At 35.2% G+C, this 24,102-nt stretch overlaps 1 protein-coding gene and 1 non-coding gene across 2 annotated transcripts; both read left to right on the top strand.

Annotated features, from left to right (window-relative positions):
* The first annotated feature begins 5,325 nt into the window (after window positions 1-5,325).
* On the top strand, window positions 5,326-6,165 carry LOC110378465 (uncharacterized). The gene is made up of 2 exons (XR_010276610.1): window positions 5,326-5,622; window positions 5,990-6,165. It is a non-coding gene; the product is annotated as an uncharacterized LOC110378465 (transcript).
* A 6,031-nt stretch (window positions 6,166-12,196) lies between these two features.
* LOC110378466 (microsomal glutathione S-transferase 1) lies at window positions 12,197-12,601 on the top strand. Its single transcript, XM_021337737.3, has one exon. The coding sequence runs from the start codon at window positions 12,197-12,199 to the stop codon at window positions 12,599-12,601; it is 405 nt and encodes a 134-aa protein (XP_021193412.1).
* Window positions 12,602-24,102: the final 11,501 nt, after the last annotated feature.

The raw sequence follows: 24,102 nt of genomic DNA, 5'->3' as shown, positions 1-24,102 counted from the left end.
TTACCGTTTGATACAGTAATATAAGATTTAAAAAAAGCCCGGGCGGATTACTAGTTATTTAGTAATTGTATTTAGTGATGCGAAGCCTTTGTTATTTCAATTGTTCGTAAACGATGCTGACCACTTATCATAGTTAATGGTTTTACTAACTCCAGTTGACGTTATAACAGTAGCTTTTCAAACTCAGGTGGATAACTTATACGTGCAATAAAATAATTTATTTTCTTCGCCATTCTGAACTAAAACAATGAAATATCGTGTGGCTTTAATTGAAGTACCACTTCAATGAAAATAAAACTTTTAAACGTTCTTCGGTAATAACGTCTGCATTTAATGGCTTAATAAATTGCATCGAAACCATTCAATAAAAATCACTTTAAAGTTTTTCCAAGTCCAAGTTAAAATAATGTGGTTTTAGTTGGGCTATTGTTTTAGAGACTTTTATGTTATTTGGACTAATAAATGTGACCACCAATAAAAAATGTTTTACTATTATTTTATTTTACTTTACCACACGCGATGTTTTTTGAGAATGGTTGTTCTGGAAAAGTCTGTTTATGTAGCTTAGTATAATGTTGACTTACTTAATGAGTCGGTCATTATAACTCACGAAACGTCTACAATAGATAGATATGATACAAACCTACTTTCGGGGAAAGTAGGCACGCACGATGTTACCTATGTTGTAATGGTATGTAACTGCAAAAGATAAACATTTTTGTCCTGAAATAATTTATTAACATAAAGTGTCAAATCAATCCTTACAAAACTTATAAAGAAAGTAACTGTCTGAATGTCCAACTGTCATACCAAAACTGCTGAACCAATTTACGAGTAAATGAAAGATACACAGATCTACCCAGAGAATGAAAGAGGACGTAGGCTACTTTTTACCCAGATGCGGGAATTCGTTTGCACCGGTTACGGGTGAAAGTGCCAGCTTAAAAAAAACTGCTGCTGCAAAAGATGGTCAAGTTAAAACAATGTTTTAGGAGACAACTGGAAAGTGGACACATATTGTGTAAGAAAACCAGTTTCTTGCGGTTCCTGTATTTTATTCTTTCTTTTATTAAACGCTTTATTAAAAGTTGCCTTTTTATACTTTAGCTACGTTATTTAAAATGAGCTCGTAACCCGTGTTGTACAATTATGCGCTATTATAAAAAAACAAGGACCTTTTTACACTGTCTGGGGAATAATTAAGGCACCCTGGATTACTAATTATGTTGTATAAAGTTTTTACCGTCGTTTCTTTATTATTTATGTGTTAGGCGAGACGCGTAAAAAGTTAGGTCGGCGTGAATTACTTTACATGTTAATGTTTGTTTATGTTTTTGTGATAGAAGATTTTAGGAAAGCTGAGGTATTGCCATTAATTACTGAAAATCTTACGTGTCTTTTTTTACATTCTAATCAAGTGCTAGTTTAGAAGAAGTAGAAGATTGTCATTGTATGTAATGAGGAGGGTTGATACGCATGCAACAAAGTTTGTGCTAAGTATGAATGTAGATGGATGGAGAGGAAGAGGAAGACCTAAGAAAAGATGGATGGATTGCCTGAAAGATGATATGAATAGGAAGGGAGTGAGTGTCAGAATGACGAGTGACAGGGGAAAATGGAAGAAAATGACATATTGCGCCGACCCCAAGTAAAATTGGGAACAGGGCAAGAGAAAGAAGAATCAAGTGCTAGTTTAGATAACAATTCAAAACCTGAAATTAGACATAGAAGAAGCAACAAATGGTTCAATTTCATAGGATTACCTTTAACGCAATGGTTTCAATAATATTCTATACCTAATACCAAAATAAATCTTGCACACCTTTTTGCATACAAAACACGTATACAATACACACACACACGCCTACATGGTTTCTCTTTGGTGCCTCGCTCGAAAGCAAAATAAACTTTCTAACAAAAACCCGATTAAATGAACTACATACAAAACACAGGAATCGAACTTCAGGAAACTTAATTAATTACATTTTATTCAGTGCAGTGATTTGTGCAGCTGTAACAAAGTTTGCAGTATTAATTCCCTTTTTGCTAGATTGCATGTATGTCATCAAATCAAATATTTCTGAGTTTTCTGGTAAATCATTATTATTTAAGGTATGGAATTTTAACACAAGAAGTTTTGACACAAGTAGGCATACAGAATAAAGAGACACTTAAATATTGTGTTTAGATATTAGCACGTCAATATCATCCGTGGAGCGAATGATATGAACCTTTTTATCATCATCAGATTTTTTAACATAAACTTTACCCTCTTTACACCATACATACTTGAAAAAACCGTTAGGTGCTTTTAGGCGTTGCTTGGCTTGATAAAGCATAGTTTTCGTATTCCGAGTTAGTGCTTCCCTGACGAAGATCTTACTGGTAGGTTGTTGAACAGGGATTGAAAGTGACATTTCTGCTACGGTTATTTCTTTTGATTTCGCAGCGGAGATCCATTTGTTTCGAGTTGATTTGTTGTTCAGTTCGACTAATAGATAACTAGATGAATCCGAGCGTCCCGTTATCTGCCTAACGTCCTGAATGACATCATTTTCAAGGTTTAGTATATCTGCCACTTTCTTGGTTACGGTCATAACATCAGCAGTCTGAATGTTCGGTAATCCAGCGATTTCAATAAAGTTGCACATATTTTTCTGCTCAGTTTCCTCCATACGTTGTTCCATAGCAGAGAGGCGTAGTTCCAGGTTCTTTTTCGCATTCATTAGTTCAATATTCTTATTTTCAAGTTGTCTGATTTTACTATTCTGGTTTTTAAGTATCTCCTCTATGTTACTAACTTGGTCTCCGATAAATTCTACAGACGCTTGGAAGCTCTCAAGCTCTTCTTTGATAGCTTTTTTAATTTCGGCTGAAATATTTTTCATCAATCTTTGGACATCAAATGGTACAGTTTCCGAAGCTTCTTCGGTGTCATCCGGAATGAAGAATGATGAACGCCTACTGATGTTTTTGAGGCAGTCAGTGCAGCACCATTCCAATCCATCTGAGGCTCGAAGGGCAGCAAGTTGCTTAACAGATAATTTTGCACAAGCATTCGTGGCATGAACCGTTTTTTCACATCTGCTACATTCTAGTCCGGGATTTTTTTTAGTAATATTACTATTACAATTTACACATTTCTTTATCACCATTTTTTATTCGACGGTAACTACCCACAAGTAATTTAAGAAAAACGCGAGCGTTCTCTTTGCCGACAGAACGACGATTGAATCTTAATGAACTTGAATTTCTAGTTAGTGAATATCTAAGTTGGATGAAATTAAAATGCTTAGTCGAAATAAATTACGGAAGTAAGTGAGAGATAAGTATGAATGTTGTTTTTTTTTCTATTTGTTGGTATTCTAGAGGTTCCGCAAGTAATAGATCAGGATCGAATCGATTGTTTTTTTTTGTCACATATAGAATTACCTGCATTATCCCCGCATAAATTACTACTATATTTAATCTGTGAAATCGCGGAAAACCTCCTCATTTTTTAGGTCGGTAAAAAATAAAGTTCCTTGTTGGATATACCTACGTGGGTGCATGTTACGTCAAGAGAATGTCTTAAGACGCTGCATAGTTGTGTAAAGTATGTGAAGCTGGACTCAGCTATGAATGTTTCCGTGGAGCGTGCCTCCGTGGCTTTGTGTCCGTCAGCTCGAATACCCGAGAGTAACGCCATGTTTTAAATATTAGAGACGACTTTGTTATGTTGTGTATAAACTACACTAGCGGCCAGTTTTAAGTGCTTGATAGCCTGTCAGGAAATTGTCTGATATATGAATTTTAAGTTTTGGTTTTACAGATTTCGAAAAGAAATAACTGGCAGACATTATAAGCAGCCTTTATCTGCCAGATATTCACTTTATCGGTAACCAGTGAAACCAGGCACAGGTATGTCGAAATTACCTAAGTTGCGTTGCAGCGTAATTTGGTTTTAGCGTATCTAATACGTGTATAAGTCAGAGATCTTAGCGCTTCTTTAGATTCACGTCGAATTTAATAGACAATGATCAAAGTAACCGCAATGCTATTTTCGTAGTAGCGTTGGAAACTGACAATATAATCGATTTTAGCATTATCTCCTTAGGCTTCGGAAAACCGCTGTCAATCCCACCTACGCGAAACTTGCTAAACTGATACACACGTAATTTCTACGGAACCCAATACCTTAAAATGGGAAATAAAATACCTTTGACATTTGTAGCGAACTGTACGCTTAGAATTACTTTACTTTGTTTTATATTTTCGCTATTTTTGGACTCGATATTATCTTTTTCTTTGACGTAATCGGCTTTCTTTTATAAAGTTTTTTTTCCTGTAGCAATAAATAGAATTTAAATTTCTTTCGAAATGGGAGTTTTTTATTACGATCTGTTAGTCCGGCAAAAACGTTTTTCTGTTTTACTGTAAAAAGTTGCTGAACCTTTTAGTTACTACATTAACTATGTACGTTTACCTACCTATGTTATATTAGAAAAGCTGGTAGAAAAGTAATGAAAAGAGAATAATGTTGTGCCTTGTGCTTCTATGGTTAGAAAACTAACAAGTTTACCCGACTGATACTGTGTCCTAACCGATCCTTTTCCCCCTTTTCTCTGTCCTAGATTTATTGCTTCCGAGTGTGTAAAAAAATATCTGCACATTTCAGGCCACAAATCTGAACCTCGTCAGTTGATCTCAGTTTCGCCGCCAACACATCGACGTGATTGAATATGGAATCACTCAATTCGTTAGATATTCATGAGTATGATTTCCTTTGCATATATGTGTCATTATATGTATAAAATTGTGGCGACGCTTGATGCTCAGTAACAGACGTATGACCTGCTAAAGGTACAGATATTTTAATTCATCGTCATCCTCATATATCACCCAATTGCCATCCACTGCTGGAAGTAGACCTCCAAAATCGAAGTCAATATTTAAATTCAAAGTAGCCCTTGGCAGGGTCTTATAAAACGTCACACTGTTACATGGTTCATAAGAGTTGGTCCACTGTAAAATAACCGGCAACAGGTCTCCAAACGAGTACCAATCATCCAAATTTTGTGCACCCTTTTCAAATTGTCCATCCAACTTCACCTTGCAACAGGACATCCTACACTACGTTGGCCCAAATTAATTATTAGTATCCATTTCATATGATGATGTTAAATGATTTTCAAGGACATGATTGCCTCGTTTCCTGACCTATATTTCCAACCATTCAAAAAAGGTTGGACTTCTCGGTTTCAGGAGTTTTTTTCTGAAACTGTAAGGAGGTCTCTTGACCATTATTTTATTGTCTTCACTCATTTTCAACTTTCGAACTAAATTTTGGACAGGTTAAACTGTCATCGAAGGTAACAGTCACTTTTTTATCAAAATACAAATTCGCCATGTTTCCAAAGTTTTAAATAACATTTATAATTTAAACTACATCCAAAGTCATCATGTACAACCTTTATAAAGCCCATTCAAGCATCAGGAGGGCTACAAATCTTGGGCAAAGGTATACTACCCAGCCTGGGTGGGGTGGCAACCAGAACCGACCGAATCAACCTCCCAATCCGGCACAACAACCCAACCCGTTTCATCCCAACCCTTACGGGAGACAAGACCAGGCTGGCCGCCGTAAGCTCATATTTCTGTTACATTCATAGAACTGTACAGTGTTGTGTTTTAGATATTCTTCTCTGCAGTACGTGGCACAGATCGCTCAGCAGTTTTACCACATAAGTGTTACAACAGTTTGTCAGCCCAATATGTCGCCACAGCGAGAGCATGGTCGGACGCGTTCATTAGGTCCTTCCGCGAGCAAGTTTCAATGACAAGTCAGAGAATATGCCTATGGCACTCAGGAACATTGTAGCTATTTATCAATGAAAGAGTTTTGGAAATCACCCAGCGGTTTCAAAGATTACCTTCTACATACAAACTTACAAATTTTACCTTTTTATAATATTAGTATAGATTATTGATATCCCCCTTCAATTTTCAGAATCCCTGGACTCTAACCCAAGCAATCCGCAGAGACAGACCCAGCGCAGTCAGCAAAACCCGGGCCAGAGAAGCAACCCACAGCGTCGTGGCTACTAAAATAAGAACTAAATATTACAACATTGAATCAGTCTACCAAACAGTAAGCATGAGCGAATAAAAAGTGTAACTTTATAAGTTCTTGTTTTATTTCTATTGAATTCTGGCTTTGTTAGCGAGCATCAACGCCAGTTATTTTAAGGAGAAGCATCTCTGATATTTATATCAGAGATGCTTTACAACTCAGACAGTCATTAAGATTATGAAAAATGTTCACTTCCAAATAATGAGATTTCTTAATTTTCCTCACTTGTAGATTTTACGCCAGTTTTCTTGATTCATAAACGAAGGGACAAAGCAAAGTACTTCCTGAAGGGCCACTTCACACCTAAGCCCTCCAGCTTAAGTTCCCTCGTCGGGAGTACGTCCTCATAAGATTAATATTGAGTTCTTAAATCCACTCGAATGCGCCAACGTTTGGTTTGCGAGATTTGTGAGAACAGCGGGTTAGCCTTTGAGTTATTTTCTGGTAATATTAGTACATAAAAGAGCGTTGATTTGTAAAGGAGATGGAGCATTATTTTTATATTTGGCTCAGGTGAAGACGCATCTTCATATCAAAATTAATCCCAATGAATATTATAGGGATAACAAGCATCCCTAATGTAGTTTTAGATAACAATAACTAAGCAGTATTGTTAATGCAACAAATGCTTAGGTAAGCCTGAGAGCTGCATAATACAAAGGCTACTAACTACTATTGTTTGATCTAATTTCGGATAGTTAATATCTTTAGAATGTTGAATTTCTAGATGAATGCTGAAGTAGCTGATGGCTGTCGAATGAGTAAGGGAACTTTGTAAAGTCATAAAAATTTTTACAACAAAATACTTTCTTGTTTGGTAAACAACACGCTAGACTAAGTTCAGAAAATATACGCGCAATTTCTAACACGAAAACCTAAATGAATTATAATAAAAATATAATGAATTTCAAAGCTCAAAGGAAATTTTCTCACAGAAGGTGAAGCGGTTCACTTCCTGCATTGCCCACTTAAGATGCTCAAGTCTTTTAAGAAAGGAGATGACTAGAATTTAAAAACTGTTTCCAAGCTGCATGCTATTCAGATTTTTTAATTAAAACTTTCACGATGTGCTTAGAACTTAAGAACTTATGAATGTCATAGCGTAAGCACTTTATTCTTGGTTAAACTGCGAGGAAGTTCGAAACAAAGTATGTTTCAAAGTGCGCCACTAAAGTGGGTTATTTCTTTAGTTTCTTTTAAATGCAGCTGGAGTTATCTTAAGAGAATAAGAAAATAAACTTTGAAGAAGGTAATTGTTGGTCACATACCTAGTATTTTGTTTCGTGGAAGAATCAGTGGCATAAAGTGGCATATGCAATTCAATTTACAGCGCCTGCCGAAAATATATTGTGCTAAGTGTCACGTCAGTGTTAAACCAATGCTTCTCAAAAGCATTTATAAATTTCATAATGCAGATTCATCTGTCAATATCTCACACTTTCACGCTGTAATTGCTAAACTAATTTAAATTAAATTTGATTTTATAGATAATCTAGAGCCTCAGAAAGTACTCTTCACCTGGGCCTCTCAAGACGTTGGTCAAATTGCTAAGAACAGCCAGTTATTAATTTAGAAACAAAGCTAATTAATGATTACAGAAACAAATATTTTCGGATTTAAATAATATCTTAAATCTTTTCCAAAGGTCAAATCCAAAAGTTTTTTGTTACAACTACGAAATAAGAGACATTGTTATATAAAAAATGCTTTCAACGAGAATGACTGACAATTGTATGGAAAATAAACATTGATTGTAACAACCTATTGTGTTATAATGTCTAGGGATGGGCCCTTGGAAAACTGATTGATTTGTTGTGAACGAATAATAAATAGTAGATATTCAAATTACATTTCTTCAGTTTTGTTATTTTATTGTGGTGATTCTAGTGGTTATTTAAACATGTTTAATAATGTCGGGACAGCATTTAGGGAAATAAATGTTTGATAAACAGTCTTGTATAGGGGGTATCGGGGAAATGTAAATGGGTTGAAGTGGTTAGTTTGCAGTCGCTCAACGTAAAACTGGTACTAAACTGCATCTGGTTAAGACTTCTGAAAATATTTTATTGGGTGGCACACAATTTTTAGTAGAAGTACGTAAAACAATCACTCAAGAACAACTAAAACTGTCTCCTATTCTCTTCGAAAGATCTCACTCAAGTTTGAACACATTAATTTAAACTTACATATTCACATATCAAAAGTTACCCATACTTACTCACGGTAAATAGGCGTTAACTTCAGAGTGCAAGGCTGCGTTTAACTAACGCCTCTTGGGAGACTATAGTTACAAGAATTCTCGTACCATCTCCTTTCTAGAAGGTTCCTTGGGACATAGAACTATTGCAATGTAAGTAGTAAGTCTTACGTTTACAATGAAGCGTACTGGGGTTTACGAAGTTATATTAACTTGTAGGTTGATTTTTAGACGAAAGGTGTAAGTATTGATTATGTCAATAAAGTACCTAACGACACAGAAAATACCGACTTCATTTCGTTTTAATTTGCCATGTAAAAGTGTTGTATACAACAAAATAAATATCATTTTTAGCAATAACAAGCAAATAAATCCCTTAACAGTCTTAATTTTGCCAAGAGCATTGTGAATAAAAAGAGAAAATTGGTGCAGCGCAGATTCACCTCTCAGTGTGTATATTCTTCATTGCAACTATGTAAAAGAATATAAAATTTACTTTCCACACATCACAAACCTAAAAAAAAGGAATATCTCTAAACAACTCCGTCACGCTCGCTCCACAAAGTTTGGAAAGGTAATTCCTCGCCGACGTGACAGGAACAGCTACCAATGTACCAAGCATGCACGTTCACTTGTTTTCTTCGTTTGCACTCTGTTGTCCTCAAGACTATTCCCTGAGGTAGACGGTACTGTATAGTTATTTAGTAATGTTGTTCAGTTATGTTGCATCGTAGTAAATACAGAACATCAGTTATGAGGAATGATTACTGCTTACATGTTAGGATGCTTACTGCACGTAAATTCACTTCAACGAAAATGCACTAAAGGGTAATTAAAAATGTAGATTGAAAATCAGTGTTGATTAAAAAGAGACTCACATAGACCAATTTACAAAATATGCATAAAATCAAGCACAATTTCTGGTTAATATTAAAACATATTAATATTCGAATTAATTATGGCGAAAATTGATTGGCCAGCGACTAATTAATTGGCTTAATATAAAATAAATGTTTGGTGTCATTACATAAGGGTCGTCAATCAACGTTGATAGGAACAAAAAAGTCAATTATGGATCAGAACCTCAATTATTTCGAGTTAAAATTAATTAATTGGTGCTTTGTATGTTGAGGATATCCACATACCCTATTATCGATAAGTGGGTCTTTAGCTGTGCGGTAGAAATTAGAACTTCATCATACGGATTAAAATTTTACCCTCGAATTTCCGAGGCCTATATTTTTCAGATACATTTATTTTCAAGTTGTTGTTTCCTGAATTAGAATATCGGAATATTGAGAAAATACTTATAGGAATTTCCTTGATTAGGTATACCTACTCAGAAGCTACCCAGATCTGAATAAAACCTTTTACCTACATATTAAAACTAAGCCTTTGCCTACCTACTCTAGAACTCTATGACAAACGAGTGACAATGTTTATCACCAAAGGTTTATCATTAGATTGACAAAGTATACATAAAAATCAATGTAAAAATTACATTATAACAAAAATGTCTATCGAATCGGCGAGCTCATTCTTGATGCAGAGCTATTTCTTATACTCTGCTTTACTTGCACTGAAATTATTAGCTTTAATTCCTTTAGCCAGTATCGTGTGTAACCCTGAGAAAGTGAAACGCGCAAATATTAGTGACCTGAAGAATTTGACGCCTTTTTGGCTGGTAGCAGCCTTATATATGACAACTTCTCCAGACCCAATTGCAGCTCGATCCCTTCTCCGATTGTATGTGTTTGCAAGGATGATAGCAGCGGTAGGTTACTTACACACGTTACCAAGACTGGCCAAAGAAATGGCTTTCTTCGTTTCGTTTGCAATAACAAGTTTTATGGGCGCAAACGTAGTGTATACGTACAGGAGCGCGCTATAAAAGTACCGGAACAGCTACACAAAATGTTTGTGCGTTTGAAATTCATATGAACAATGTGTCGTCGGATTTATGTGGCTATAAAGGCAAAAAGATCATGTATATCTTTGTCAATATAATGTGAAACTTTATACATGCGGGTTTTTCTTTTATTTTCGAAGTTTATAGCGGTAACTTCTCGTTTAACCATTTGTATACTTTTGTGATTACGTTTTTTGGTAAAACAAGAATATCAATAAGAATATAATATCATAGAATGGTAGCATTTACCTGATAACTGATTCATTTTTAAAAGCATTCTTATTCAATGTTGTTATATTTAATTACTGTGTCTGGATGAACCACAGGCTTAAATGTTCATGAAATTAATGTAAAAGGAGCGGAACCCTGCTTTATAGCCGATCCGCTCTATTTATTTCAACTTCAGAGATCAATAGTCGAATAACTGGAAGTTTGAAGATTTCCCGATGGCTGCGTTCGCTCCTCGTTCAGAATTTTCGAAGTTGTCGTGTTGACTCCGTTCACAAACTTAATGGAAGAGCGAACCCTTTTAAAGCTAACGCAGAGATTATGTATTATTCATCAGTACTTAAATAACTTAGTTTAGCTATGATTGTTTGGAATAATTAAATCGAGTTATATTTAGCACATCTTAATTGCCCAAGATTTATAATAATACATAAATTATTTGTGATTTGTTATGCAACCGGCTGCTGGAGTAAATAAAAAACCCATATTCCAAAGCAGTACTTACATAGCAATCAAAAGTAAATTGACAGTAACGCCAAATAGCTACTGCATCTGCTTTCAGTAATGAGTAATGTTACTGACTAGTCGTTTCATTACAAAGTAATGATAAGACCATACTCCGAATATTGGCCCAAAACGTTTGTACAGCGTTTAAATCGTGTAACTTATACTGACTATGCAGGCTCCAAATTGAATTGGCCCTCATAGCAACTTTGGAAGTTGGTAACTGTTGGTCTTGTGACTACTTTTTGTTCAAACATTGGTACGAATGTTGGTGAAATATGAATGTGTGAAGCTGGCATTACAGATGAAACTTGGTGCAAGCTTGTCAGTGGTTTGCAGGCATTTGGGTTCAAAGAAAGTTCTGAATTGGAATAGCTGGCTTTGCGCTTGAATATGACATCGTGTCATCAACTTTGTCTGGAAATTTTGTTGGCGTACTGCCACAGTTCTTTGGTTGAATTGCTTGAAAATTCGTTCGTTAGCAAGAGCATGTGTTACTTTGTTTAGTAGTTTCTGCGTTGGAGAGTGTGTCCTAGAAATTCATGCATTATTTTGAAACTGTCGTAATACCTCCTAGATTCGACGAAAACTACCTACATGATGTTTAATTACTTAGTTCTTTCAGAATTATGTGGTTAAATTGTGATAGCAAGGAACCGGTTAAAATAACCTTTTTACGAACCGTAAAAAGGTTATTTTACGTGCTGAAGTTATAACTTCACTCGTTGAGGGATTTTGCAACGGATGTTTTTACTATAACTACTGGAAAACAGTAGTGGCCCTGCTTCTATGAAGAGTAAGAAATGCCTTGAATAGTAAGTGGCTCCAAGAGCTCAAGTTTTTACTTAATTAAGAGAGATGATTAGAAGTAGTAAGGCCTTTATTCAAATCTGAGGTAAAATTGAAGATGGGCCAGCACACAAGGTGCTGGGATAACAATGAAAATATATTCAAATCTTTATATTTTCAAGGGATAATATTGAAGCCCTTTTTATGTACTGCTAAGCTAGTATATGGTAAGGCTAATGAAATTCTCTCAAGTTTACGACCCACACAATGAGACAATACGCATACATTGTCTTATTAAGGCAAATAATATATTTTCATTTCCTGCTCGTCCCAAGCCAAATTACCTCTATTCAGGCCTACAATCGGGCCTACCAATGTCACCATAAAAAAAATGTAAACGTCATTCAGACTTCAAAATTGCAAAGTAAACAAACACATTCAAAATATTAAAATAAAAATGACGATAACAATTACTTTGGACCATCCACTGACTCAAACGTACATGGTACATTCGGCTTTACTGGTGGTGAAACTATTGGCCCTAAGTCCCATGGCTGCAATGACTTGGGTGAGGAAAGGCATATTCCCGAACCCCGACATCGTCCGTCGCGCTTATCTATCGGAGCTCAAGAACTTAGCTCCGTTCTGGTTGGTCGGAGCCCTATACGTGACTACAAGACCTCCCCCAGACGTCGGCATCAGTCTATTCAGAATGTTCACATCAGCAAGAATGATAGTCATACTAGGGTACGCTACAAGACCAGTACCTCCCGTTTTTACGGACTTTGCACTCATTCTATCGTATCTGATTACTTGTTATATGTCTATGTATGTTGTGTACTACTACAGAGATGCAATTTGACTAAAATTTTGTATAAATGATTGTGATCTGTGTCGTGAATGCAGTTTCGTGGATAAAAGTTTCTAACTGTTGTGGATGACTTGTTATTCCACTGTATAATGCAAAACGCCTACTTGGTAAATGCTGTAGTTGCTTGGAAGATCACTTGGTTTCAATAGATTCTGCCCTGAAGCTGAAGAGTTCATTGGGAAAAGTATTTCAAGCGTCAGGTAGCCCATTTATTTATACAGAGCTCAATGCCGTAAGCTGTTGATACAGGTACGAGAAGTAATTCACAAAGATGCAGGTAAAGGCAGCTAGTAGAAGCTTGTCTTGCAATAAATGGAATACTTGTAAGATTCACTGTAAAGTTCCGATGACTCGTTTTGAGCAACTAAATCGGAAAGGAAATTGCTTTTTAGATTGTGTTCTGTGCGATCTATAGTGTAAGGAAACGACTGACTCTATCAGTTATTATTGATATAACCGTATTACAATGGAATGAAATGGAAAGTTTTAATGGATTTTTTACTGTGGAATTTTTAGTTCTTGATGTTGGTTTTTACTTTTGTATCATGTATTTGTGTAGATTTTTGTCGTTTTGTGAATAAATCTGGATATTTCATTGGGATTTTTTCATACTGTCTTGTATTTATTTAGAAGTAGCTATTCCCCGCGGTTCTAACCTCATACACAACCAAGTACTTCCCTCACCCGCATTAAAATAAAGCTTACGACCTTTTTAGGCTATGTAATATCTGTGTAACTTTTCAAATCGTTTAAGTAGCGCAAAAGTCCAACAAAAGATTTACTTCGGCATTCATAACGATTAGAAGGAGTGTTACACATTTTTATTTTTCAGACTTCAATAAAATCTACACTTCAAAAACATCATCCACACAAGCGGACATGTTTCAAAAACATTTCAACGACACATCTCAAAGAGAATGCCGAAACATTCACGAAAACAATTGTCCCCTTTTTTTCAATAGAAAAAGCTTCGGAACGTCAAAGGAACTATCCTTGACGATGTTATTTCGTAAGATTCGGGTTCACTTTGTATTCCAGTACGCACATTGTACTACTTACTGAGGAATCAATCGGCCGATCACTCATACGCATTCGATTGTCGAACGGGAAAATGTCTCAGAAAGTCTTTTGTTTTTTTTTTCTTTGGTTGAACGTTATCGTAAAATTGTAGGTGAGCTGGTAAACTGTGGTGGAATGTTCTGGAAGGATGTTCCGTTTATGGTAGTGGCTTTTACTCATGGACCTGCTTTTCTTTTTATGTAGGTAGCTAGCGAGATAAAAAGTATATACCACATAGTATTTTTTTCTTGCAAGATATAAAATACCTAATCAACATGTACCTAATTATAATTTATCTAATTCGCTCTATTTAAAAATGTTTGTAATACATAATTAAAGGATGAGCTTCTGCGAGCAGTTTTACTCTTGTCCCGTCACAACTTCTTAACGCACCAGTAGGTATAAAAAGTGGCCCATAGTCTTTTGCCACAAGTGGGGTATCTAACGCTGAAATAATGTTTCAAATCGGAACAGTACTTGAGGTTTATTCCTCAAGCAAACATACGTACGTGCATACGTAAGCATAAGTACAGATTTTAAGTGATTCAAAATTAATTTGCGCACAAACAAGCAAGTCACATAACTCAGATATTTCACCATCGCGTGTATGGTAAGCCATTAATGTCAGTGTGAACTTGTGCGAACTTAGTTAGCGCAGTTTGTCAACAGGTTGTGCTAACGACCAATTGATAGTTCTTGCGAGTCTGTTCATAGTTTACCCGCAAACGCATTTCGATTGAAATTGTTGTTGATTGCGAAGTCCTTACTAAAGATTTCGACTAACATAATATTATGAATACGAAAGTAACAGTAAGTAGGCTGCCTGACACACTTATGTACACCAAAACCTGATTTAGGTAAATGATTTTGGGTGATATTATAGAGGAGATGTATAGAGCCTAAAAAAGGCACAGGCTAACTTTTTACTGTTTTTACATTTGCAGTCTCTATTAAGGGACTTAAAACATTAAAAAAAAAAACTATTACAATATGTCTTTTATTGCGACACAAATAAATAATAAACTCATAATTACCTACATAATGTGTATGTGTCCTGTACAGGTTCACTTATTTAAGTGATAAGAAACATAAAATTATGATTATAACCGAATGTTACGACGATAAGATATACCAATTTCAGTAAAACAGAATACTGTAGGTGTATTAAAAATATTTCTGCGAAGCAATTAACAAAGTAGGCACCATTCCGTTGATTATAGCGAACTTAAGCTGGAATAATATTTATTTCACGAATTCGGGGAAACAATACTTTAATTTAAAATTATTCCGTTCTTAAATTACTTTGTTTATTAATCGAAAATTAACGCTGGTACTAAGAAATATCATTATGATGACTGAAAAAACATATTTTACCTTGAAATAAATAATGTTTCGCAGTCTTATCTTTTGGCAAATAAATAAGAATATTATGTTCTTTTTATCATCATCATGTGACTAAAACACATGCCACCTTATTATATAACGTGGTTTTAAGAAGTAGTCGCTTTATTAAAAGCTTAAGTCCACTGATTTTGTTCGGGACGGTGGTTTTAAGGTGGTACAAAAGCTGGTACTTTTTTAAAACCACGTATGATAAGGTGGATTACGATTAGTGTCCTAATACTAAAATCATGGAGAGATATAGGCCCATGGAGACAGTCTTGAGCCTATTTTTCTCTCGTTGTGTGATGTACTTCCTTGGGTCCAGACTCAACAAAGCGGTTTTAAAACAACGAAAAGAAATTCTCCCCTCGAGGGTGCCACTGACTGGGTATAGAGAAGATGTTTGATTAAATAAAATCTATCTAATAGATTCTTTCAAAACGTCTCTGGTCCACACGCTGGGTAACCACGAAAAGCAGTAAGTTACTAATATATTACCTTACTACCCAATCATAATATTTGTGGCACGTGTGGACCCGGGTGTAATGATATTGATATGAATTATGTTGAAAGCAGCTTAACTTGGAAGATTTATCGCACATAAATTATCCTGGATCGCTTGTGGATACGATATGGTAAGTTACACGCGTATAGGAAGTATTAAGAACTTCCTATGTGCCGTATATCATGGTCAAATCGTTCGTTAACTTTGGATCTTCGATATTGATATAGCTGATAGGGACGATGTAAATCAAACTTTAAAAGAATGTAAATTATGGTTTACATTAAATGTAAGTCATATGATCCCTTTGCTTAGTTGAAATGTACATTATTGAATAAACAAACAGTACGACTTTTCAATCGCATTTTGTTCTGTGTACATTTACTTACTCAAGCTAAGTTTTAAAAAAATGTTGCTCGCCTACTGCCACGCGTTATCATTTATCAAAAGCATCAAAATCTAATAATTCAGCATTCACCTGATTGAATACATAATCGTTTAATCATAATTTACGACAACGTAAGTACATACTCACACCATTACTTCAACTTTTATTCGTAATTGAAATGTATATTATACAGGATATCCGCTTGGGTTCGAGTATTAATCGTTTCGATAACTCACACCTGGATGATTTTTCAGAGTGATATTTGACCAGTACAATAGTGACCAAACCTAAGATAAATTTTGTATCTTACGGATACAGATAAGCATCTTGTGAAAGAGTAATTTTAAAGTTACACATTTTCGAAAAATTATGAAGAAAATCCGGCGGGCTCTGCCAAGTTATGAAAGGATAATTTCTGTTACTTATGACCGAGACATTGAATAACACTGTTTTGGCAACCAAGTAACCATACAATAAAATACTGTCGTAGTGGAAACATATTTTGTACTTTATAATAGACATTCAAAAGTTCTATATTTATGGTTGAACTGGCAGCTACGAACATTGTATGAAGCTCGTAGCATGCTACGGAATATCCGCTACGCCAGCTCCAATGTTTGATCAACCACGTTTGCATTATCTAACATCGCTGTATAATTAATCGTGTGGTTTATAAGCGTTTATTAATTTGGCAAGTAGCAGGCTGTTTAAATGATGGTACGAAACTTAAAAGTCTGGATGGCAGGACACATTCATTCAACTCTTGGTAGGTAATCATAGACATACGTGAAAATGGTTTCCTGTTTAAAAAAAAAACTTTCTAGCGCACTGTCAGGCTTAACCGTACCGTTTTTCATCAAAATCTGTTAAGCCATTTCTTAGCTAATATTAGACAGATTTGCCATCAACAGGTAGGCACATTATTTTGTAAGGACATTCATTGAAGATCATTCCGTAGTAGTCATTAAGTATGCTCTCAACATACTTAGATGCTTATCATTTTATCTCCAACAATATATCTCAACTTAAACAATCTTCAAAACAATGTAAGAAATGTAACAAGCAAACTTAAAGCCATGAACATTTTAACTGAATCTACATTCCTACCACTCGAGTCTACACGATCATTTAAAACGACATCGTTTCACACACTGGGGAAGACTATGGGAATTTTATGTAGACTTTACGATTACTGTAGACTGTAGACTGAAGTAATGTGATGTTCCACTGTTATGCGAAGGTTTATTGTTTGAACGTGACCTCATCTTCTTATTTGGTGTTTTGAATCGGTTGATGCTGTGTTGTTTTGTGACAGTGTAATGTTTTTTAAGCAGGTTGGTTTGAGTGACAGATAAGATGGTTTAATACGAAGACTGGATAAACTTAAAATATCTAGTCAATTTTAATTGTATGATTGTATAAATAAAAAATATATCAAATACAGTAAAACCTGCAGTAAGTTTATCATTAAATAAAACCGGCCAAGTGCGAGTCGGACTCGCGCACCGAGGGTTCCGTACAAATCCTGTATAGATAAAAAGTGAGTCTCGCGCCAACCGCAACTTTCCATATAGATAAGTTTTGACTGCCATTGTGGGATCGATAGCAAAGATCAGATATAGTTATGGGAACTCCTTTACAATTTATAACGTAACCTTGTGTTGGAGCTTATTTTATTTTAGGTGATGATAATTCCGTTCTAATGGGATCTTTTATTTTTGAGGGATTAATCACCTAACGAGCCCCAGTTTCAGATTTTTTTCGAAACTGCCTGACGACTTGTAACTGTCGAATTGTAACAACGACTGCTAGAGAGTAGGATTCGGGGTTGCTGGCTTTATGTTTCTAGAGCCTTGACAAAAGTGTAATTCTGTCCCTTTCTTTGTTTTATAAAGTCGGCTTTATTTTATTTTGTAGCATTTTACAAACAAATCCAACTACAAACATATAAAAAAGCAACAAGAAAACAAAAGCAAGAAAGAAATTAAAAAGATGTTAGGTGCATCGGTCTAGAAGTCGGTGTCTAGAGGATGCATCTATATTTATTTAACCACCGAGATCTAGACCGATGCATATAGTAAAAAGTTTTTATTTTTAACTTTTGTGAAAAGTTCTCGTCAATACGAATAATATAAGCCCAAACACGACGTTACTAAATCAAACCGTTGAGGAGTTCTCTCGACTTTCTCACGTCTCCATCATCAGGAAAGCTCTAAACCTTCACTGTTTGATAGTATCACCAGACATACATCTGAGAATCAAGTTTTAATCCTATGCATGCCTACAATTTCTGATAGTTGCCCTCGATTCCTCAGGATTTCCATCATCAGATCCTGACCTGATGACAATGGAAATAAACGGCTATTTCCATTACTCATACATATACTCTTTTACTACAAAGAAATGATTTCGCAAATACGTCAAACTTGGTCGTTTAAATTCCCCATTGAAATGAGGAAAATATTTGATTTGATTTGATAATATTTTAATATTTTATGTAACTTCAAATTTATCATTTTCGCAATTTTTCCTTTATCTGTACTATATAACGTTGCTTCTTGCCGAATTTTAAGATTCTGAGTTCACGGGAAGTACCTTGTAGGTTTTGATTCCCTAGCGTGTGACGGAAATTCGTCTAAGGTGTCGGTATAACTGCTGTATCTTTTGGTCGCGTTAACTTAGAAGTTTGATTTTTTCACTGCCTAAAGGGACAATAGACCTAGGTATTTGGTATAAATTTCAATTTGATACCTTTATTCGTTCGTGAAAACAAGGTAGTAAGTTTCATTTTATTAAAATATTTTTTTTTACATTATATAACTAAAAAATGAGATTTTCGTAATTTTTCCTATATTTGCATTATATGACAATGCTTCATGCCAAATTTCAAGACTCTGAGTTTACGGGAAGTATCCTGTAGGTTTTGATTCCTTTGCGAGTGTCGAAAATTTGTTGAAAATATCAACATAATCGGCTGTATCTTTTGATTGGCTTGGCTTAGAAGTTTGATATTTTCACAGCTTAAAGGGACAATAGACCTGAGTACTTCATGTGAATTTCAGCTTGATACGTCCACGCGTTCTTGAGATAAAGGGTCTTGACAGACAGACAGACAGACAGACAGACGGACAACAAAGTGATCCTATAAGGGTTCCGTTTTTTCCTTTTGAGGTACGGAACCCTAAAAAATGATTTTATTTATCAGTAAACACATAACTACATAATTATCACATAATTCATAATCAGTTGTCATATAATATCCTATTTATGTATCCATAACTATCTTCTTTGTACCACCTAAATAAGAATTAAGAGAAATAATCACAAACATTTAGAAACAGTACATACTTTCTTATTCATATAATCTTAGCTTACCAGTCCGTTGTCTGAAGCTCCATTCTGCTACATTATACTAAAGGTTGCTAACCCTGTAGAAGCTACCCATCTTCATAATAATATATTCTCTAGGGAGAAGTACAGAGCATACTCAGACATCATTAGTAGGTACCTGTGTACTAATCACGTCATATCGGCAGTTGCCTCTGTCAGTCGAGCGTTGATATTAGACCGATGCCATCCATTGGAAGCTTAGCATTAGTAGGGGGTGGGCACAGATAGATTGTTATACTGTGTAAAGTTGTAATGTATCAAATGGCCTTAGTGCATTGCAACTTTGGTTACTTGACGTGGAAATTCAAAATGTGATATTATTTGTCTGATTTTAATTTATTTGAAGCACAATTAATTCACGTTTACATTGTTAGTTACATGTGCCTGAATGTAGTTTGACTTTATGTGATTGTATTAAGGTACGATTGATGGGAGAGAAAATATTTTTAATTATTAGACTAGGAAAGTCTTATTTCTAGCTCTAAATAGAGAGCCAAAGTTCCTCTTAATATGTAAGGTCGATGCTCTCTCCTTTGCAGTAAATGTAAAGTTTCTTCAGGTATCAGATATCACTTTGGGTATGTAAATTATTAATATTCAGTCACGTCAGCTTAGACGTGCTAGTGAGACTAATATACTCGTATATTATGTTTAGTGCAGAGTCAGGTGTTTCTTGATACCTCGCTTAGGTGAATAGGGGTTGATCTGGAGTTCATATTCAATCTTAGACTAATGAAAAAGAGATGTTAATATTTAATTAATTCAGCGTAACGTTACTATTTACAGTATTTTTGAACTGATTGTTTGCAAGTTTTTTATATCCCTTTGTGTTAGTACAGGACTAACTTTTCCAAATCTGGCAAAACAAAGTGTGAGAGAAACCTCTGAGCACACGCAAATACATCTTACGCTCCAAGCTTTTTAGGACAAACTTTTTACAAAACAAAACAATGTCATTCTTCAGCACAGTGCAATCTAGGCCACGATACTTTAGGAGCCGTTGCCCCGAACAAATACTAGGCACGGTAAGCACACTAAGCAATAGGGCATTTGAATTCCTCCGTCCAGTTGAATTTCCTTTGCGTCGGTCGCATTTCCGAAGCCGAAAACAACGCTATTATCGGTCGGTAGCCATGTTGAGGCCGTTAGACACCATCCGAACTGTTCGAAGTAGCTCGTAATACAATTTTACAACCTGATGCAATGTTGTTACAGTTCCTAAAGTGTCATTTGAAGCAATATATGTGGAGCAATTGTTTTGGATTGTAAGATTTCATGTGTATTGTATTGGTTTCTGTGGAGTTTGAACGTTACGTGCCGAGTTGAGAAGTTCTGAAATTGTTAGGTTTGAGAATTGTTGCGTTAAAGCTTGGTGTACGTTGTTATATACTTACTTGAATGTGTATGTACCTATGCATTTGATGAGTAGTTTTTTTAAAGAATATTTTCATTGATAGATCTACAAAATACTTTGTATGACTTCAATATCAACTTAAATGATTCAATTTCAATATCCCTAGATATTTTAAACGATGTATGTGATTATTGAAATTGCAGAGCTTTAAAGTAAATAAAAAGTGGTTAAAAACGACCCTAATCAACAGCACCAAAGACGTGGGTGAGTTCATACCCAGATTAACTGTGGATTACCTTCTACCCATATCAACACCATAGATTCATCAATTTCGTGCAGTACCAAGTTTTTGTGACGTAGGCACACGTCATGGGGTTTATCTCTATCTATGTATCTTGCGGATAGTTCTGTTTACTAATTATTATCATGACTGAATCTTAATCGTACCAAACGATCTCTAGGTAAGTATAGTTCCCATCAAACGCAAACTGGTAAGTCAGAATTCATTGCATGTTTCTCCATTATTCACAATATACAAATGCAACCAGACTCTGTTTTATTTCTAAGTTAATAGTTATAATAGTGCAGAATTTATGTGTATTTTCATATGTTCGTAAACTCTGTGTTCTATTGTTCGTCATTTGAATATGTTGACTACGTGACTCCTCTTTTTTATCCAGTGTAACGTTAACAACACAAAACTGTATTCATTTTAAAACTCAATGGAATAAAGAAAAATATTTTTTTACCACTTTTTTAGTACTTTGAACCTTTTCACCAGATTTTGCTAAAGGATGAAGCCATGTTCATAAACAAGGAAAGAATTTAAATAATGACATTTTCTATTACGCAGCAGGGAAATTTACTAAACCCATTTCGCGGAAAATAATGGACTGTATACACTTGAGGACAACAACATTAAAAAAGGAACAATTAACACCGTTTTCAATTTCGTTTTTTTTCTTGCTTATAAAGATGGTTATTTAGAAACTGTATACAAATAACGAACCTTTTGGGACTTTTTTAATAAGAAAATTACTTTCGCTATCTCTTTGTAGACTCATATTAATTTTAATAACAATAAAAGCCATCTTCGGATCTGTATTCAAAGCGTCCTCATTACATTTTAAAAGCGATTCTAATAAAATGTGATTGTTAAACTTATGAGTTCATTTTGTTCACAAGTGTTGCTGGGACTTCGTAGGGCTCGGGAAAATCGGCCTTGCATTTTCAAATGAAATTATCAGAATAAGTCAACATTATTCCAGTGGTCCTAATTATCTAGGCTACACAGATGTGACTAAATAATATTAGTAGTAATTGTAGCACAATCTAGGAAACCCTATCAATCATTTGTGTTTGGTCAGATAGAAGCAGATGACTCCATACAAGCTATGTTTCATTCCGTGACGTCATATGTTCCGATCAGACACTTAATCATGTTCTGTCATTATGTTGTTGCGAACCGATTCCAGGATCAATAGCATTTATATTGGCTTAGGTTTGATCGATGTTTTCTCAATCCTTTGTGGTATTCCAATTGTTTATAGCTTCACTGAATGTATAATATAAAATTCACATTGAGACTCCAAAGTTTTATTTTACAAAACAATAATATGGTGTTAACAGCTCATGCAGTTTTAGACGACCCGTTTTAATAAATAAACAAGTTAATTAAATGGCTATCTCTAGAGAATTTCTCCAATGAAAGCTAATCAGTATTTGCGAGCGATAAATAAAACAAACGCAACGTTGACAGCATACGAGTTAGCTAAAACACATTGTGATGATTAAGTACAGTCGCCGACTCAAGTCCACTGAACCGCAACAAAACGCTCAATTTACCAGTACGAGGACACCGCTCAAGGGTGAAAATAACATTAGAAACTAAGGAATAACGAGTATTAGCGGTTGCTGTAACACATATGATAAGAATTTGAACACGACTGTACAAGCTATGACGTCACCCGTCTTGTACCGAAGTTCGTCCTTTGTTAGAAACCCAATTGAATTAACACTTGAATGTTCGATGTATTTGCTTCAATTGCTTTTAAGGAAATTGATTTTACGCGACTTTGTTTAAGAAGAATGGCTTAAGATTTGTTATTCATTAACGTTTGAATGAGAAGTAATTTAGTTGTTCAATACGGATGTTTTGTATGGAACGAATAAAATTGACAAAGAAATCACTCAATCGTCTCATTGGACTTTCCAAGTGCTTTACTGACTTGACTTTCAAAATGAAAATAAAAAACGTAAAAAATCGTTCATAAACTGAACAATTCAACATTACTAAACAGATAATAATCTACAACCAACCGAGCTTAAACTCCATCATATTTTAAAAGATAACTACTGCTTATTTACCATTCCATTTTCAATACGAGCGTTCGTTTTGAATTTTATATCGTCGAGCGCTGAGAGCATTGCCGGTAAATTCCAGCGGAGGTGCGGCCAATAAATTGATCGCGAGTGCAATCGAATGGGAGTCTCCAGTGAACAAGACTCAGCACTCGTGCATAAAATAATATCCCCACCATTAAATAGGTCACTTAAAACCTATTATTTAATATGAGCAAATTGTTTCGAGCAATCATAACGCTCCCGTGAGAGTCAACGCTTGCAAATAAAGACCACGATTTCCCGATGCTCATTTACATACTTTATTTTTTTTATGTGAAAGATTTTTATGACGTCGTCACGGGAGTATTTGATAAATTATGTATCAAACGCCGAAGTGCAAAGAGATCGGAGCGAATTTATTTTTAGAATTTAAAATATTCAACGAACGTTCCAGAAACAATTCCGGGATGTTGGAATGAATGAAAATGTGGAGTATTGGCTGAATTTTCCTTTTAAACTTATTGATTTGGACAAATTAATTCAATATTGAGTTAATTTTATAACTAGATAGCCGTAACTTATTAAATATAGAGATCTAGTTCTTGGAAAACTTTATTTTTCGTGTCATCACAGAACATTACACGAGTCGCTGCGTAGAAAGCAATTTTAGGCATCAGCGGGTGGCGAAGGTAGCCTACAGGCTACATGTGCCTACTCGTGACCGAGATTGTGACCGAAATTAAGTTGCGGACCTCCTTTTGGGAGAACTTTATATCCAATTTAATTTTTCAGTACTTTGTGATCCTATTCCATAACTACAGTTTCTCATGGCAACTACTGATGACTTTTTAACCCTTCCCCAATGATCAAGCTTTTTACTTGTACATCAACAGTTTCGTTTATAATCAAGTAAATATTTTGAGCAAACCTCCTTTGACCTTTAGGCCTCCGTGATTTAGTCGTGAGGGCCTTACGATTCCATCCTGATATAATCCCTTAGTTGTCACCAAGGGCACGCACGGCAAGGGAAAGGTTGATTTATTCTTGGCCAAGGAACATAGAATGATATTACT

Source organism: Helicoverpa armigera, chromosome 7 (genome assembly GCF_030705265.1).
Source record: "Helicoverpa armigera isolate CAAS_96S chromosome 7, ASM3070526v1, whole genome shotgun sequence".
NCBI lineage: Eukaryota > Metazoa > Arthropoda > Insecta > Lepidoptera > Noctuidae > Helicoverpa > Helicoverpa armigera.
Note: the sequence above shows the minus strand (reverse complement) of the source record. Positions and strands in the feature narration are given on the sequence as shown.

Coding starts and splice junctions, on each gene's coding strand:
- LOC110378466 (XM_021337737.3), top strand. CDS start 12,197: ATGACGATAACAATTACTTTGGACCATCCACTGACTCAAACGTACATG.